The 15,987-nt window shown below is 44.0% G+C and overlaps 2 protein-coding genes across 2 annotated transcripts in view; one reads left to right on the plus strand and one right to left on the minus strand.

Moving 5' to 3' along the window:
- The window catches only part of ttc16 (tetratricopeptide repeat domain 16), a 28,039-nt gene extending 22,907 nt beyond the window's left edge, over positions 1-5,132 (minus strand). The window contains exon 1 of the mRNA XM_080468388.1: positions 4,860-5,132. The gene's annotated coding sequence lies outside the window, so the exon portion shown is untranslated. The remainder of the gene's footprint in view (positions 1-4,859) is intronic.
- Positions 5,133-9,910: 4,778 nt separating this feature from the next.
- On the plus strand, positions 9,911-15,889 carry mymk (myomaker, myoblast fusion factor). The gene is made up of 6 exons (XM_080466771.1): positions 9,911-10,248; positions 10,836-10,950; positions 13,427-13,575; positions 13,676-13,792; positions 13,866-14,006; positions 14,796-15,889. Exons 1-6 carry the CDS (start codon positions 10,114-10,116, stop codon positions 14,994-14,996), a joined length of 858 nt encoding a protein of 285 aa, XP_080322897.1. The 5' UTR covers positions 9,911-10,113; the 3' UTR covers positions 14,997-15,889.
- Positions 15,890-15,987: the final 98 nt, after the last annotated feature.

A 15,987-nucleotide genomic window follows, 5' to 3' on the forward strand; every position in this document is an offset into this window, starting at 1 on the left:
GTTCAAACAGCCACGACGAAACACAGCAGGCAGGGAAGCTGCAGACTGCAGATTACCGCCGGGTTGAACCGGCTGTCTGAAGGCTCCTTCTGACGGGGAGGTTTCATCAGTCCTACAAGACTACGCTGGGTGTTCCGAAAAGGTTGGACGCGACCGTAAGTTTGACAAGAACACCAACGTCAATCGGTGCGTCATCCACCACGGGAAACATATGAACAAAGCCAAAAGATGACACAGACATTTTTTTTTTTTCTTGAAGCAAATTATGTGCGGGGAAAGAGTTGGCTGCTGCAGCTCGTAGCAGCAGCGTGACGTGAACATTTCTGACACTGTCAGTTAATTTCAGGTTGTGTATTGTTGTACGATCACAATGTCGGCAGTCAATAAAACTGTCTTGTCGTCATTGCTGCCGATTTTCTCACTGAAATCCTGAATGGAGCTAAATTGCGTGCACATACATGATTATTGTCTTTTCCGTATGCAGGTGTTTTTGAACTATAATGAATTATTCTTTTGTGGCTGGCAGGGAATAATCTTCAGTTTTCCAGAGTTAAACTCAAGCAATTAACTTTAAACTCAGCCAGTCTGCACTGACAGATTCTAATCAAAGCTTTTCCATTTGATAGCATACGACACACGGGTGATGAGACAAATCCCAGAGTTGTTCCTGCCTTTCCCTGAAAGCCTGAATAAGTCAGACTCGTGTACAGGCTGATCGTGGACGTACACGAAGCAGGAAGGAGGTGCAAGACAGACGGGTAGAATCGAGAGGATGAACATGTGAGGTAACTTAAAGGAGTTTCATTGCCTCGGGGGCAAACAGAGCTTAAATTGCTAACAGTTGAACTCTGACCCAGTTACTGACTGGCTGTTCAGAGCTGGGTTTCCCAGGATCCGGAGCCGGTTCCCCTTCGACTGGAGGAGATTCTCATAGAGTCAAATAAACAAAACCGACTCAAACGGGACACAAAAAAACCTAACAAGATTATTCTCCAGCAGGCTTCACGGAGACGAGTAACCTGATTAATGACATGATCGGCAGACCTGCGAACAGTTTCCAATGTAAATAAAACACACAGAGTAATTTGATTTCAGTGTTTACTGTTTATACAAGGAACGGACATAATCGGAATTGTAAACGGAGGATGAATCTTTATCTTCATCTGACTGTTATCGTTCTTGAAAGCCATACAGAAAGGAATATTAGGAGTTTATTGGTGAATTGTAAGCATCAGTTACTTTGGAGCAGTGGTTTCCCACCGAGGGGCTGCCTGGGCGTCCAGGCTGCTCCGTGTCGGAACAAGGCTTCAGTCTGAGGCTTTTGTTATCAGATTTTCATTTGCACATAGCAAAGAATACAAGAATAATCACTTTCTACACATGAGTGTAGGTCTGTGAAACTGACTGAAGCTGTGTGCACTGTTTCTTTCTTTCACTGTAAACTTTTAGCATATTGGAGAGGAAGTGTTCCCTTCGTCAGGTAATCTGTGGGAACTCCAAGGAAAAGACTTTGGGAACCGAAGGATGAATACTGATGCTCAGCGCCGCAACCATCAGCTACTTCTGGTAACAGTCTAATGTTTGAATTGAAAAAGATGAGTTCAAATTGACCTGTGCATTAGCAAATGAAGTGAGATCACACACACACACACACACACACACACACACACACACACACACACACACACACACACACACACACACACACACACACACACACACACACACACACACACACACACAAGCACATGCGTGGACACACACTCTGAGATAACACCAAACATGTAGCCGGCAGCCAGCTAATGCTAAACATGTAGCCACCAGCTAACACTAAACATGTAGCCACCAGCTAATGCTAAATATGTAGCCACCAGGTAATGCTAAATATGTAGCCACCAGGTAATGCTAAATATGTCGCCACCAGTTAATGCTAAACATGTAGCCACCAGCTAACACTAAATATGTCCCCACCAGTTAATGCTAAACATGTAGCCACCAGCTAACACTAAATATGTAGCCACCAGTTAATGCTAAACATGTAGCCACCAGCTAACACTAAATATGTAGCCACCAGCTAATACTAAACATGTAGCCACCAGCTAACACTAAATATGTAGCCACCAGCTAATGCTAAAGATGTAGATACCAGTTAACACTAAATGCACGCTCTCACAAACGGGTTCAGTGTCTGGAGATTTAAGATGGGACAGTCACATGGCGGAGAGCATCTCTGAACATTTCAAACAAAGGACAGTCCATTAATATAAGAGAAGGAATCAAATAAAGGACCTGAGTTCAACACACAAGAAACACACAGCCAACATCAATGCCAACGATCATCAGCATAGAGGAGTGATGACGGTCAGCACTGATGAGTGGTGTAAGGCTTTATCACGTTTTATCACGCTCACATCAACTTCAATCAATCAGCCGCTCAACATACAATATTTTCTCCACAACAAACTTTGGAGCAGCATATAAATCATGACAATGAACAACACTGGACAGTGCAGTGATCCCAAATATGCTGTTGAGTTCTTTGTTCATAGTTAGAAAGTGACACTGACAGAAGAGATTATATCAGGGGTCTACAACCGCTTTGACCAAAATATGCATTTTTGTCATTTTCCATCAAATTCTAACTTAAGTGGAGCCGCAAAAGACATTTAACCTTTAACATGAGGCTGACACAGCACTTAAAGTTTCATAGTTTTTTATATATGAACATAAACTGTGTCTTATGTTGCATCTATACAGTTTCAATTACAATTTTAGATGGTAAACTTTTAATAGCATTTTCATCTGTTTTTGTACCAGATTTTAGAGGTTTCAAAACTTCTTTTATGGGAAATATATGTTTTGGGGACAATTTTGAATTTTTTGCTGTTTTTCATTCTATTTTTAACCTTCTTTGCTTTTCAAAGTCCTAGTCATTTTAGGGCTGTTATATTTAAAGCTGTTTTAGCCTCTCTCCCCCCCCTCCCCATTTTATTTTGTAGTTTTAGATTTTCTTTTCCAATTTTACATGTGCCTTTTTAAAACGTCCCTTTCATCCAAGGGTTAAAAAGTCTTTTAAAAATTAGTTTGTGCATGTAAATAAAATGAGAACAAGATAAGAGGTTTATTCACCGACAGGTATAATTCTGTGAAAGGTTCAGGGAACCACACTGTAAATGTTAACATACAAATCAATGAAAAAAGATAATTTAACCAAACTCAGTTTTTACCAATCTGTTGAGAACACTACTTTTAAATAATTAAGTAGTAATTTGGGGTTGGAAAACATGCTTAACTTGATGTATCCCAGTTTCATTAACTTTTCATTTATTTTCCCAGTGTCCTTTGCGCATTCTTTCAGACATGCGTGGATACTTTTATCCCACACCGTGTCCCACATGTCTACGGTCATGCCTCAGTTGGTAGAGCGGTCGTCTCCCAATCTGAATGTTGCAGGTTCAATTCCCCTTCTCTGCCTGCCTACAAGCCGAAGTGTCCTTGGGCAAGACACTGAACCCGAGTGAGTGGTTGGTGGTGATCGGAGGGGCCGATGGCGCAGATCCCTTCCGTCAGCCTGCCCCAGGTTAGCCTTTGGCTCCATGCGTAGTTTAACACCATCCAGTATGGAGTGAAGGAATAAGGCAATGTAAAGCATCTTTGAGTGTCAAGAAAAGCTCAATATAAAACCAATGCATTAATATGGTGAATGACTGAAGATAAGCTTTGAGTTACTTTGAGTACTGCAAACTCAAAATGAACACGGTACCATAATCTAAATTCTTTCATTTGTTTGAATACTGCAAACTGAGCTAAGTTAACATTAATTCGTTTTTGTAAGGCAATGAGTTAGCTTTTTTTTTTTTTTTTTAATTAAAGTCAACACATTGTTTTTTACAGTGCACTACAGAAGGGCAAACGAGCCACATGTGGCTCCAGAGGTTGCAGAGCTCTGATTTAGAGCAACAATAACCAGAGAAGTTTGACAAGTAGCACCAATCTGAGCCTGAACCAGTTTACACCACTCCTTCTTCCTCTCTCTCACACACACACACACACACACACACACACACACACACACACACACACACACACACACACACACACACACACACACACACACACACACACACACACACACACACACACACACCCACACACACACACACACACACACACACACACACACACACACACACACACACACACACACACACAGCTGACAAGTTTCCAGACAGACGCAAGCTGGTCCAGGAACACACACACACACACACACACACACACACACACACACACACACACACACACACACACACACACACACACACACACACACACACACACACACACACACACACACACACACACACACACACACACACACACACACTTTCCTGAAAGAGAGTCAGCATTATTTGTGGATTTGTTTTGGTCTGGTGCAAAACAGAAGTCTCTTTGGCTCTGGTGCTCCTTGTAAACACACACACACACACACACACACACACACACACACACACACACACACACACACACACACACACACACACACACACACACAGAGGGAAAAAAATACACAAGTATATGCAGACCTGCAAAGAGTCAACAAAGACACACACAGGAGAATACCCTTAACCACACACACACACACACACACACACACACACACACACACACACACACACACACACACACACACACACATTCCTACTGAGACATAGTGTGCACAAATCACATAGCACACCTCCACCTCACATGCACTCGTGCACACGTGCAAACGTGCACACGTGCAAATGTGCACACACACACATACACACACAGACACACTAGGAAAGAGAAAGAGAAAGCACAAATATTTATGCACTCACCTCGCCTGCAGTAGTCCAGCGGCGTCTTGGTCTGCATGTAGGATGCCGCTTAGAGTTTGTGTGCACACACACGTGCTTGTGTGTCTGTAAATTGTTGTGTTGTGTTGTGTGTGTGTGTGTGTGTGTGTGTGTGTGTGTGTGTGTGTGTGTGTGTGTGTGTGTGTGTGTGTGTGTGTGTGTGTGTGTGTGTGTGTGTGTGTGTGTGTGTGTGTGTTTTAGCCTGTCTGGTGCTGTCTTGTGGTCTGCTGCTCTGTGCTGCTGTCACTGTGGAGTGAAAAGGGAGAAACACAGAGGAGGAGGAAGAAAGTGAGGAAAGGAGGAAAGTAAGGTGTGCACTCCCTGCATCCCTCGTCCTCCTCCTCCTCCTCCTCCTCCTCCTCCTCCTCCTCCTCCTCCTCCTCTGTCAGCAGGAGCAGCAGAGGGAGAAGGTGGGAGGATCAGGGGAAAAAAAGAAAAGAAAACAGGAACGACCCCGGCTGGCTGCTCTGCCTCATTCTTCCTGAGCACATCGATTCATAAGCAGATGTAACAAACAAAACAAAGTTTTGACAATCACGAAAAAGTACTTTTCATCCACGAGGACTCTGTGACTGTGGTCAGACTCTTCATGAATCTGCTGAGGAGTGAGGAGGACAAACGGCCCCAGCTCTTCCTCACAGGCTGCAGGTTCAGACAATCTCTCTTCACGCCAAGTGAGAAATTCTAATTTATTAAGTCCAGATCCACTAAAAACACAACTCTTTGGAAACGGCTCCCAAAGTAACACTCAGGCTCTGTCGCCGTGTAAACAGGGGGAAACGAGACTTTCTGGAAATGCTCAGGGCCCCTCTCCTGGTTGACGGCAGGAGCAATGCTACTGCGCATCACAACCGCGGGAAATAGTTTTATTTTGACAGTCGCCGTAATAACAATCCAACTTGTCGTCTGTCCATACGAATATCCGTGTGCTCCCATTGTTATTGTTTATAAACATCTTTGTTTTCTGCCGCATGTGTGTGTGTGTTTGGTGTCATTACAAAAACGACCAACAGCGCCAACTCATGGGCCGGCATGTTAACTACAACGTTTTCAGTGTTTCCGACCGTTGTCGTGTGAATGTGATGTCAAACCAAAACGCAAAGACGAGGCGTTTTCACTAAATTTAATCTGGAAAGTTTAGCAGACCCGCATTACTTCCTAAATGTGTTTTTCCAACAGGAGTAAGTTTTTGATCTGCTCACAACACAAATAAAGGAGTTCTTCCTCGTTCTCAGGCTGTTTTAACTCCTCTTATTCCCTCCCTTCATACGTCTTCTCCTCTTGCAGGTCTCAGGAGCTGCTGCTCTGCCGAGTCGTCGGTTTTTCAAGGCTGATAAACAGAACGCTTGGGGGGGATCAGTGGTATAGATCATATGCACCCATGACAATTGAAACACTGTTCGATGACGCCTAAATAAAAGCCATTAGGGCAACGTGTTGCTCGAAGGCTTACAAAACTCCCAGGGCTGCTCTTGTGTGAAACCCAAAATGAACGCCGTCTGGAGTCATTAGGGTTGGCACATGCAGAGCAATTAAAGCAATTGTAAGCACAACCGCAGAGAAGGGAGGGAAATCAAGAGGGGGAAAAAAAAAATGTGTTTACTCTCACCAATAAACATGTGAGGGAGAACACACTCCTTCCTGAAAAGACTTAAGAAACCAGTGTCTTTATCCTAAACCAGGAGTCTGCAACCTGCAGCTCAGCAGCCACATGTGGCTCTTTAGCGCCTCCATAGTGGCTCCATGAAGTCTTCAGAGAATTCTGTGTAAATAAAAAAAATTGTTTTTATTTTTATTTTATCTGCATAAAACACAGTTTATTTTCCAAAATGGTGTAATATCCTGGTGAAAAACAGCTACAAGAAGGCAAAAAAAATATGAATGGCTAAAAATGGATAAAATAGTTAAAACTGCTCACAAAAAATTATTCAGGAAAAAGAGCTGAAATGTTCATGCTAAAATCACAGTGGAAAGGGTTTAAATTGCTAATATATATAAAACTGTTTAATGATTGGAAAATGGCTCAAGTGGGAAAAATCTTTTTTTTTAAATGGTGGAAAAAAATTTAATTATTAAATCATTTCAATTGTTATAAACTGTTGCTTAAATGTATTTATGAAACATGATTTCAACACTTTAATAGACGTGTTGTTGTTTTTTCTTCATTCTAGATCATCAAAATGCTCCAGACTTTACAAAACTCTGCTGCACCATTCAGCCAGGGGCAGTGCAATTGTTTTATGTTCCTGTTTTTATTAAGAGTGGGCTCCAGAGGGGGTGAGTGGAGGCAGGAGCGCATCCGAGCAGAGTGAGGTGCGTGGGATGAGCGTGTGAGAGCAGAGAGGGTGTCATCCTGGAGCTCAGAGGGAGCTCCAGTGGGGTGGGGGAGAGTGGAGGAAGGAGCTTGTCCGAGCAGTGCGAGAGGAGCCGGGCTGGAGTGAGCCTGGGGGTCGGTCGGAAAATCTGACAGAGTGTGAAGAAGGGGTACCAGGGGCAATAAATGTCTCTAAGATTTGTCTTCATACCGTTTTTACACAAAAGTTTATCTACCTATTTATCTCCTATTTTAAAAGTTTTGTTGTTTTATTGCAATCCCAATAAAGTTTTCTGATTTCTGAGTTGTATGTTTTGTGGCTCCGGACAAATGTTATTTGGTGGAAAATCACAAAACCTGATCTTTCGGTCATCGAGGTTGCATAACCACGTTCTAAACCAACATGAACGACACACTTTAAAGTTACACAATAAACTGACAAACTCCATAAAGTGACTCTATCTGAATCCACACGGGGGAAAATGAAACATCTAGGAGCCAGTTTTAGTTGTTGATGTCCATCTCTAATATGTTGTCAAAGTATTTTCAGGAATTTAAATTTCGCAGATCAACCGTCGGGTTTGATTCTGGTAGAGTAGCTTTAAAAGCCAAAGACAATAACAACGTTTGAATTAATATTGTTGCTACTACGTTTGTCAAACTGCTGGTTTGCTTTACCAACCGCGATTCACTCAGTCGTCCTGACGGGAACATTCATAAAGCAATATAAGACTGGCCCGTATCAGTTACAATGCTGGAGTCAGTAATAAAGCTTATTAAGGTTAAATGTTAAAAGGTAAGTTTATCTCAGCTGACTTGTTGCTGCTTCTTCCTGTTGTCATTGGCTCGTAAATTTGTTTTGATGCTCATGGAGAATCTTCCTCGGCTAATATTTCACGCCGCAACGGTGGAAAGTGATGCGATCAAAGTGAAGCGGGAGTTACTTCCCATCATTAGCAAAAAGAAAATAACCTCTCAGTGCAATAAGAATTGAATTCCAGTTATGGTTAAAGTTACTAACACTACAGTGGACTGCTCAGAGATTGAAACACAAGCAATGTCCTCCAATTATTTATAAAAGAAGGCCGACGGGTCATAGTTGTTACTGAATCAAAAGGAAGCCATTTGTTATTCCAGATGGGTCCAGGAAGTCTGCTCTACATTCCCACACTGCCCCGCTGTGTTCAGACCGAGGGGTCCTGAAGTGAGAGTCACCAGGGAGGCGCCAGAAGAACTGGAGCTCCGAGCCTCACGCAACCAAATACATCCACAAAATCCACATTAACAAGGGATTATAGCTTCAATCGCACAGCTGATCTTTCTCTTATATTTATTTACCACATAATCTCATGTGGATGTTACTTGTGGGGAAGTTTTTACTGCCATTTGACAGTGACACCTTTTTGGTGGTTCAGAAGCTTTTCAAATTAAAACTGAAGTGTACAAAATCCAATGAGGAGCCTGAAGAAGACGAAGAAGAAGAAGAGGTCAAGAGGTCAATCCGGGACCCACAGTGAGACTTCTAAAGGATTTCTGCCTAATCTCCATGATGAAAAGCCTCAGATCATCACATTGGAACACAAACGCTGGCGACGTCTTGCAAATGCAAACCGGGGTTCCCAGCAGGGGGCGTGGTGAGGCCACCGGGCAGCAGCTCAGCTTACTGAGACCATAGAGGATCTAGAAGTTAGCCTTTGTGCCACTGCATCAAGCCCATGAGCAGGTGCAGCAGCTGAGGAGAGGCCCGGCTGAGGACAACTGCTGCTCGCCACTGCTGTGGGATTACTGGAGTAACAGAGAAACAACAGCACTGAACCAGGTCAAATATGGCCTCAGTGAGACGAGGCAGGCGGACACAGGAGATTATTATGTGGTCCAAGGGCAGAGTTTATATAAAAAAGAAGAAAGAAAACACCCACTGGATCAGATTCAACGGTTCAAATTGTTCAGATTACAGAGGAACTTTCTCGGTGCGAGGATCACCGGGACTGATCCTCTCAGCATATTGTGAGTTTTCATATTGTGTGACGACCTCCGTAGTAATAAATCACATGCTGTCGGGTTCATCACAAACCCAGTTAGATTTAGGTAGAGTGCTAATCTTATAACCTGAACTCAGGTTACAGGTCGTGTTTTTCATTTTGGCTTTTTTTTTTTTTATTGATTTTTTTTTTTTTTATGTCATCGTTTGAATCAAGGAATGACAAAAAGACACAAGTGAGCAATATCCTGGAAAATGATCGCCTGGAGCTCAGTCTCCATCTGAGTCTGGTTCTGCAAATTTAAAATGTACTTTTTGCATGTGTTCCATGTTGGGAGACGAGATATGACTAACCCTGGACAAGGACGCAGGCTTCTGAAGCCAAAAGAACAATTTTCATCCAGAAAAACTCAAAAACAGAAACTAAACCAAAAGAGAAAAGGAGCCAAAGCGATGGGCTGGATCAGACAGGATCAGCTTATCAGACACCAGGACACTGAGCCATGATAAAAGAAACTAATAGAATTCTACACTTTCAAACATTCATGTTCTATTTGTGCTACATTCAGTAAAATTATTTTTGAAAAGATGTGCGAATGCATTTTGAATGTGGGTTGACATCTCGTCCTCACTCCCTCCACCTCCTTGCTCCAGGCCTGCACGTTGACTCATGGACACACGGTGTTGCCTCCTCGCCCCACCCAGGCCCGTCCCCGCGGCTCCGGTATGCAAACAGCTGTCCCGTGATGACGGTGCACATCCAGGCCTCAGTGAACGTGCTTTCTTGGTCTATTTAAAATTTAAAGGGCCATGTTGACAGCTGGGGGGGTGTTGACGCCGTCCTCGTCCGCTCACTGCTAAGACTCACTCACCGGTTCGACTTTCTGAAACCAGGAGGAAATCTTCTCATCTCCACGCCGCGGGTCCGCCGTCCAGCCGCCATGGGTGCGTTCATAGCCAAGATGCTGCTTCCCACCGTGAGCAGCCTGGTGTTCCTGCCTGCCGCCAGTGTGGCGGCCAAGAGGGGCTTCCACCTGGAGGCCATGGTCTACTTCTTCACCATGTTCTTCACCGCGGTGAGTGTGAGGCTCGTCATCTCTGTATGTCATCGTGTGTTTGGATGCAGTACATCCTGAGAATGTTCATATTCAAGCTTTCTGCATCACGTACGAGCCGACGTCCTTATGAACAGCCTGAATGTGCAGAATACAGTTTATCATCGTCTGAGTGAGACGACTGAGAGTTTGTCTGAAACAGATTTTCTGTTTCTTCTGGGTGTGGTTGAGTTTTAGGCGCAGTTCCCTGTTGGACAATTTACTGGAACAAAATTCATTTCTGAAGAATCCTGCTCTCTAAAATACTCTTAACAATGGCTCTTGCCAATTATATGTTGATAGTTCTATTTATTCTCAGTCTTGACCCTTCGATGTCAACCCTGTATGAATTTGAAAAAAAAAATAATAATAATTCTTGGAACTTGTGGCGTCACGTCTCTTCTGTAATTCTCGGATTTGTGCACTCCAGTATCTCACCTTTATGGACGACATGTGTACAATAAGATATTTAAATTTAAACCTTCCACGGCTTCAATAACCAACAGCTTTTCTTCAGTTAAACTGGGTGAAATGGTCCCGACACACTGATTGATGATGTCTTTCTGCAGATCTATCATGCATGCGACGGGCCAGGTCTGTCCATCCTGTGCTTCATGAAATACGACATTCTGGAGTACTTCAGCGTTTACGGGACGGCGCTCTCAATGTGGGTCACCCTTACTGGTAGGTCCTGCCGCACCGTAGTGCATTGTGCTGTGGTTTGTCTGGTTCAAGTAGGTTATGGCAAATTACCATGAAAACGTCTATCCATCTGGACAGGTGAGGGCAGGTTCACCTGGGCAGATCTCCAGTCCATCACTGGACAAATACAGAGACAGACAATCACACACACACTCACATTCACACCTTGAGTCAATTTAGGGTCACAAATTAACCTGACATGCATGTTTCTGGACTGTGGGAAGTCCTACTCGCACAAATCCTTCTTGCTGCGAGGCAAGAGCGCCAACCACTGGTCCACCGTGCCGTCCTACAATTTAACATGTATCCTGAGAACTGTGCCAAGTCGCCACTAGATTTTCTACAACATCCACCACCTGAATTCAGATGGATGGAGAACATTAAAACCATGTAAATATGTCAATCCTCAGCAACACGGGAGATTTCTTGTAAGGATTAGCAAAGTAAAGATATCCGGCAAACTTTTCTAAGAGCAGAATTTGGTTTATTCAAATCTCCAGTTTGTGCTGATGTTGGTTTTATAACTTTGATAAGGTCAGACAAAAAAAATAGGACCACATCTCGACTTGAGCTCACGTCCACAAAAAGACAGCAAAGCGAGAAAGAGACACAAATCCAACGTGAAGACAAACTGCAGATCTGAATAAACCTGATGGTCTGAAACACTCACCTCCTCCATGATGTCCTGGAGGTCCATCTTGAGCAATGTCTCTCAGTCCCTCCATGATGTCCTGGAGGTCCATCCTGAGCAATGTCTCTCAGTCCCTCCATGATGTCCTGGAGGTCCATCTTGAGCAATGTCTCTCAGTCCCTCCATGATGTCCTGGTCCAGCAGGAGCACCTTCAGTAACAGACTCATCCTTCCAAAGTCCTCTACAGAGTCTCAGAAGATTGGTCCTTCCTGTGGACATCATGTATAACTCCTCTGTAAATAGTTTTTTACTGTCAATCCATTCTCCCTGTATATATTTATTCACTGATAACCCTCTTACATAATACAATGGACTTACTTAAAATCTCATTCTTACTTATACTTGTATATTCTATAAAAATTCTATTCTCTGTGGAGCAGCGCTATGAGGCCTTTCAGGATTAATAAAGTATTCTAATGCAACTGCTGCTGGAGATTAAGTTCTTGAAATGGAAGTTAAATTCACGCTAACGAGCACTTGGCAGACCGCGACACGCTGGCCGAGCTCGGCCCTCACAAACAACCAGCTGTGTCTGCAGCAGTTGTCTGGAGCATATGTTGTGCCTGTATTTAGTTCTGCTCACATGCGCTGGCATTCTCCTTATTCCATCACTTGATCACACCCGTGGACAAACACACACTCTGCTACCCTCAGTGTGTGTGAGTTCAAAGAATGCCGGTTTATTATTCAAGGAGTCTATTAGCCTATGAAAATCCACCGTTGGAGAAATAGACAGTTGGAGTGATGTTTTTGGAATACAATGCTTTTAAAACAAAAAAGTAAATGTATTGCAAAAACTATGTTGCTTCAAATGCTTTGTTTTCAAACGGTCCCAGTTTGCTAGCGATGGAGATAACCGAGGAAAAGAGCTTTTGAAAAAAAGCTAAATAAAAATCGTAAAAAAAAACATAAACAAATATGATACAAATGAGACATTTAAAACATTTCACATGTACAGAAATCATAAATCCACAAGTCAAGAATATCTGAGTGAACCTGAGATTAGTGCTCTTTGTGTAAATTGAAAAACTAATTCAACAACCGCAGACGGTTGTTTTAAAAGATCTGAAACAGATGAAACTACTAAAAACAGCTGGAGAAACTTAAAGGCAACATCAGCAAAAATCTATAGAAAAAAATTGGTACCTAAAACAGTTAGAACAGCTCATGAAAGAGAAAAAAGAAGGGGTGACGTTGCTGTTGCATGAATCTGTAGAATGTGTTTTAAACTCATAATATAAATCATGACTTCATTCATATTTACAACTTATCTCCACATCAAACATGAAATATGTCTTGTGGCTCCACGCAGACCTGCTAGAAATAGACATTAAATACCAAATAACAGCTTCTCTACAGCACACCTGAGCAAAAGCTTTGAATCATCTCCTATTTAGAAACACATGATGGTTTGAACCGAGTTAAAAACTAAAAGTTTGAGGTCAATGAAGATGTGAAAGTGTGAAAAGCTTCGATCCCATACTCAATGCGTGAAAGGCCTCAGTCTTAAATCTATCTTTTTTTAAACGTGCTGCTTAAAAAGAAAACCTGTTTGGGGGAACTGATTTAGGCAAACCAGGCCATTTTACTTTACTCTTAAAGTCCAGAAAGATTATTAGTTTAACTCCCTGAAAGAAGTCATCAAGGAAGCTGAAACAGAAAGTCTGAAGCGTCTCATCTGAAGTAAATATTTAGTTGTAACTGACTCTAATCTTTCCTGAAGGAAGAATGCAGGCCTTGTCTAACCCTTGCTGTTTCTACGGCAGCTCTGGGGGATTTCGACGAGCCGCAGCGCTCCAGCATAACTATGTTTGGAGTGTTAACCATCGCTGTGAGGATCTACCAGGACCGCTGGGGCTACGGAGTCTACTCTGGACCCATCGGATCCGCCGTCTTCATCATCACTGTCAAATGGGTGAGCAGTCCGTGCTTCCCCGTCTCCGGTCTCCGGTCTCCGGTCTCCGGTCTCCTGTCCAACGCAGTCCGGACCGGAGAGCAAACTCTTCCTGTTTCAGTTGCAGAAGATGAAGGAGCTGAGGGCGGTTTATCCGGAGAAGTCGGTGTACACGCAGCAGGTCGGTCCAGGCTGCTGCTTTGGCGCGCTCGCTCTGATGCTGAGGTTCTACTTCGAGGTGACTACGTTGCACCCATATTTAGGCTTTCGGTTCTGGACGTGGTGTGTGGTTAATTTTTGTCTTTCTGCAGGAGTGGGACTACGCCTACGTCCACAGCTTCTATCATTTGTCGCTGGCCGTGTCCTTCGTCCTGCTGCTGCCGAAGAAGAGCCGCTATGCAGGGACGGGACGGAACGCGGCCAAACTCAGCTGCTTCACTCTCTGCTGCTGCGTACGTCCCATTCTTTCATCAGATAGTGACTCCACCGTCTCGCCTGAACTTTATCACAGGAGGAGTTCAGGGATGCGTAGTTCCTAAAGAGGTTCCCATCCACACGGGAAACATCTGCATCCACGCGACACCATAAAAACTATTCAAAATAATGTAGTACATATGCCAGGCCTATAGGTGGCAGTGTGACGCTGCCACAGAAATACACCAAAAAATGGAGGAGAAGACACAGAGGCTGCAAAAAAGTTGATGAATCCAACATCTGGCCTTATTGAACCAAATAGCATCAGCAGCTTCTGCAGCTCGATCTGGAGCAGGCAGGCCGCCATTGTTGTTGTTGTTGTTAGGGGACGTCGACGGGATTATCGTGTCGAGAGATGGGGCGATGACACCATCATTATCGGCAAATGTGCGTCTTGCCCATCCACATGTCAAAGCTGAGCCAGCGATCACAATTTCTCCACTTTCGAATCTGTTTTCAGGCTCATAAAACGCAGCGTCGTGTGGATGATCGGCCAAAAACCGATGGCGGTTACATGAAACGGCGTTGTCGTGTTCACAGGGCCTCAATTACATTGGACTTCCTCCCTCTGCACAGCACCGGCTCGTGGCCTGGCATGCCAACAACCTCGTGTCCCGTGTTTATTTCGTTGCCGTGTAAACGCAAAACTATTCTTTTGAAACGAAAGCGCAAAAACGAATCATTTCCACTTGAAATGTCGTCGTGGTAACGAGGCCTTAAAGGAAAACAGCTTCAATGAGTTCGCTCTTTTTTTTCCTCCTCTGCAGGGAATTTCTCCCGCTTCCGCCAAGGAGAAGACAAACAAGGCCAAGAAGAAGTCATCTCGACCTGTGTGGACGATCCCCACTGACAAGCCATGGGCAAGAAGCTGCAGCACCCCCACCCTGCCGCTGTACACTCCCCCACCGTCCACCCCGGTCAAAGGCACCAGCATCAGCAAGCTCAAAGAGATGAACGGCTGGAAGTGAAGCCAGACACTGAACTTTCAGCTTCCTCCTGTAGGACGGACGTGAACACAAGTCAGCTCGGAGCAGGGAAATGGGAAGGTTACCAAATGACTGTCAGCTAAACACTGATACTCTTATGTGGCTGGTAACTTAATCTAGTTCAGCGGGAAAGAAACAACCATGTGGAAGTTTCTTTCTACTTCTAAAAATCCTTTTTGGCTGGTGGAATATTTAAGGTCAGCGTGAGGGTGGATGTGAGGACTGAAGTGCTGTGAGGTAGCAGGTAAGGAAACAAACACAGAGCGACGAACCTTTGAAACGTTTTGGGGCGAGAGGCAGATCATCGGGAGATAACGGCGAGGCCCGCGCTGCCCTCAAAGACCTGACGGGAGCACAGCCGGTCCAGAGCCGAGGACAAGCTGCTCGCTACCAAAGAACACACACAGCATGATGAGGGAGACGGTCGCTGGGACAGGCCAGTAAAACTGACTGGGAAATTTATGGGAAGAACAAACATTCAGATGGTTCATCTCTTCCAAATATATAAATTGTCTTTAGAAATGTTCCTCGGGGGAGAGCTTTCGTCTGCTCGCCCTGTCTGTCCACCTCCACCCCTCCTCTCTCCGTTTTCCGTCTCTCACAGAGAAAGAAGTCACACAGCCTATAAGACTTATAAGGCTGCAGAGCACCTTTATTGTTTAACGTGTCCCTCGCCGGCGTTCTGTGGAACGTCAGATGTTGGAGTGAAGGACAGCAGGGACCAGACATGATGTGATTCTGAGCAAAATGTAATATGATTGTTATTTATTGCAGAACAAACGTCTGTATATTCATGCTTGTGTGTGTTTGTGTGTGTGTTGTTGTTGTTTCACTATTCGGAGATTAAAATGAAATACCGTGCCTGTTTAATTGATCTTCGGAGACCGTCTCTGATTTATGCCCTGCAGAACTTCCCCATTGACAAAAACTCTTGATTGGCACCGACGTCCACGCACTTTCCAGTCGAACACCA

The sequence above is a fragment of the Lipophrys pholis genome (genome assembly GCF_963383615.2).
Source record: "Lipophrys pholis genome assembly, chromosome: 7".
Taxonomy (NCBI): domain Eukaryota; kingdom Metazoa; phylum Chordata; class Actinopteri; order Blenniiformes; family Blenniidae; genus Lipophrys; species Lipophrys pholis.